This window comes from Eurypyga helias, unplaced genomic scaffold, assembly GCF_000690775.1.
Source record: "Eurypyga helias isolate BGI_N326 unplaced genomic scaffold, ASM69077v1 scaffold12491, whole genome shotgun sequence".
Classification (NCBI taxonomy): Eukaryota; Metazoa; Chordata; class Aves; order Eurypygiformes; family Eurypygidae; genus Eurypyga; species Eurypyga helias.
This window is the reverse complement of record NW_010230221.1, coordinates 73,993-77,191: the sequence shown is the minus strand read 5'-3', so window position 1 is coordinate 77,191 and position 3,199 is coordinate 73,993. Positions and strand designations below refer to the sequence as shown.

General features: G+C 57.0%; 1 protein-coding gene across 1 annotated transcript in view; it reads right to left on the bottom strand.

Annotated features, from left to right (window-relative positions):
• Positions 1–3: 3 nt before the first annotated feature.
• Positions 4–3,199, bottom strand: part of VPS8 (vacuolar protein sorting 8 homolog (S. cerevisiae)) — a gene marked incomplete at both ends in the record, with an annotated part of 76,619 nt that continues 73,423 nt past the window's right edge. Inside the window, 2 exons of the mRNA XM_010160668.1 lie at positions 4–72; positions 825–905. Of these exons, the coding sequence (XP_010158970.1) occupies positions 4–72; positions 825–905 (150 nt within the window). The remainder of the gene's footprint in view (positions 73–824; positions 906–3,199) is intronic.

Genomic DNA, 3,199 nt, shown 5'->3' with positions numbered 1-3,199 from the left:
TCCGTGGGAAATGCTGAGCAGCCCGTGCTTTTCACCACCGTGGCTGCGAGACAGCTCTGTCAGGAGAGCGAGCTGCAAGACAAGACGCAGACAGAGCCCTGTGTGGCGGCCTGGGCAGACCACCTACCCGCGCTGGCGCAAGGGGCAGAACGACACGGCGCGGTGCTCGCGGGGGTCCCCCTCTTCCTGCGGCATTAGGAGGGCGTTAACACGAATGGTATTCTTGAGCAGGATGTAGGCAAATGCATATTAATGTTTCCTTTGAAATATGGCATCTTTCAGCAGTAGTCCAAGGTATTAGAATAGAATCATGGAATCTTTCAGGTAGGAAAAGAACTTTAAGATCATCCAGTCCAACCGTCAAACTTACATAATGGAAAAGCAATCCCAGAAAGAGCTGAGAGTGGCCACGACTGCAGCCGGAAGAGGCAGGAAGCACAAGGAAAACGCACGGGACAGCGGGAGCTGTGTTCTCCTGGGGACAACACAGGGGGCAGGAGGAGGGAGCCTTGTGCGCGATGGCGGGAGCCACACGCTGTCTGGAGGGGAGGTTATTTGCAAATCTAAAACAAGTGCGAGAAACCTCACACCATGGCCACTTCTCAGGCCCCAAAGCTGGGGGCATTTCCATGGTGCCACTGAATTCCCTCAGCTCCGTCAGAGGCAGCGTGGCTGCCCTGTGATGCGTAACAGCCAGCTCTGTGCTCAGGAAGGTACCAGCGCTCAACGGAACCCGAGAGAAAAGCCCAAGTCCCGCCACCAGCTTCAACCAGCCACGTGCTCTGCTCCAGGTTCAACCAGAAAGGCAAACGCGTGGCACGTACCCTGGAGGTTCCTCGGTTGAGGCGGCAGAGTTGGTCAAAAGCTTGGATTTGCTGAGGATCCAAGAGCGACTCTGAGCTTGTCTGAAAAGAGAGCGAGACGGTTACAGAAACAAGAAGCCACGTTCACGTACACAGAAACTGATCCCTGCTCCTGGCCGTGGAGCAGCCGGGCCGCAGCCTCTTCAGGGGGCTTTTTTAACCATCGTTCCTCTGCCTTGAGGCCACTGTGCGCACCCCAGTTTTGCAAAACAAACCAAACCCTGTTGCTGCACAAAGGACAGAGATACCCTCCCACCCACAATGACTTACTGCTGGGGCCCGGAGCTGCTGGGACCGGCTAACAGTGCTGTTACCTCTGGGGGAAGAAAAAAAAACAACACAAAAAAGAAAAAGGGAGACAGAAAAAGAGAGAAAAGGGACAGGAAAACCCTCCCACAGCCAGCTGGGAAGGGAAGTAATGGATCCCTGTGGATGAGTAGCTCCTCCTGGGCTCTTCCCAGGCAGCAGCAGCTCCCCCCAGTCCCTTCTCCTCATTTCCCGACAGTCTCCCCCGGCCCCGCTCAGCTGCCACACAGGGTCCCACCAGTGCTGACGGCAGCACGCTGTCCTCGGGCACCCACGGTGTGTGGCTGTCACAGGGATTGGCACAGTCGGCGTTCCCACCATCTACTGGTGGTACCTCTCCGAAGGTCAGGTTTTTCCCGTGGTAGGACATTACAGGCTAAAAAGGCAGGAAATGAGGGGGGAAAGGCTGGGGGGAGGCAAGGTGACCCACACATCAGCGGCAGCCACGTCCCCTGAGAAACCAGGCGGAACACGCACTGCTGCGCTGCCCCTCCAGCAGCGTCAGCGTGTGAGGGTGGGTACGAGGGGGAGGTGTCGCCCCAGCAGCGCCGGGGCAGTTAGAGCTGCAGGTGAGGGCAAACAGGAGTGGAAACAGAGGGACCACAGCCTGCAACAAGAGCATTAATGCAAGGAGGGCCGCATAGATACTCAAACTGCTTTAAAACGCGTCATTTACATATCCCAGAGAGAGATGACAGAGCAGCGCAGATTCTTGTAGGTTTGTTCCATTTTATCACATCACAATGTTTCTATTTTGAATGTTTGTGCTCATATTCCAAAGCAAAAGCATCATCAAGAAACTACACCAGGAGCCAGGGAGAACAGCCTCCCCCAGGAGCATCAATCTGGCATCTGTTGTCTCTGGCGATCTATTTTTAAGGGAACGCTCAGTGTTCATTCTCAAATATTTTCCCCAAAATACATTTCCCGGGGGCTATTAACCCAAAACGCTGCAGTAGGTACTGCCCCAGGAAGCACCCCGTGTCCCGGGCACAGCTAAGGGCCTCTCGGACAAGGTTCCTTCGGGGCAGCCCTGCCCAGAGCGGGTGACAGCCGCGGGCAGGGCCTGGGGGCAGGGGGAACACCACTTTGCCAGAGCTCACACCGTCTTAGTCTTTGGCTCAGTGTTGAATCGCCACCCAAGGAAAAAGGGAAACGAGCTGGCAACTGGGCAATGAAAATCAGCTGAAGTGAGGTGCCTCCGGAGAGAGGTGCCGCAGACAGAACCCAGAGCGCAGGCACTCGGGTGACAGCCGCGGGCAGGGCCTGGGGGCAGGGGGAACACCACTTTGCCAGAGCTCACACCGTCTTAGTCTTTGGCTCAGTGTTGAATCGCCACCCAAGGAAAAAGGGAAACGAGCTGGCAACTGGGCAATGAAAATCAGCTGAAGTGAGGTGCCTCCGGAGAGGGGTGCCGCAGACAGAACCCAGAGCGCAGGCACTGTGGGGAGAGGGGTACGCCGCCACGCAGAGCGCCAGCCTTGGCTTCCCCAGGCCACTGCTCCCCCCAGCACAGCCCACCACCCGCAGGGCAGAGCCCGAGAGCCACGCTGTCTCCCGACCTCCGCAGAACTCAAGTCCCTTGGGTTTGCCTTGTGCTGTCCCACAACACCTTTACCCATCCCTCTCTTCCGGCAGCTCCTCCACCACGTGCTCCCTTTCCTATGCAGCTCTGAGCAAAGCACAGCCAGGGCAGAATCTGGCCCCCTGCCCCCTCCTCATGTGAACGTCCCAGGGAGGGCTCAGCACGCTGGGGAAGACGCGCTGAGCCCAGTCACGGGCTGCCTGAATCGCTCCGTTACTCCCCTGACGCCACATGCATCTTGCCTTTGAGGCACGCGTCAGACGGTCCAGGAGACAGGAATGTCCCGAGTGCAGATCCCTCGTGCTGGAAGCATGTGCTCAAACTCCCTTCTTCCCTCTCCAAGATACTCCTGATATTGTAAATAACTATTTGCTAATCCCCAATCAAGGAGCCAAATGCCCACATTCCCTGCACACACAGCACAGGCTCGGAGCCACAGAGCCTA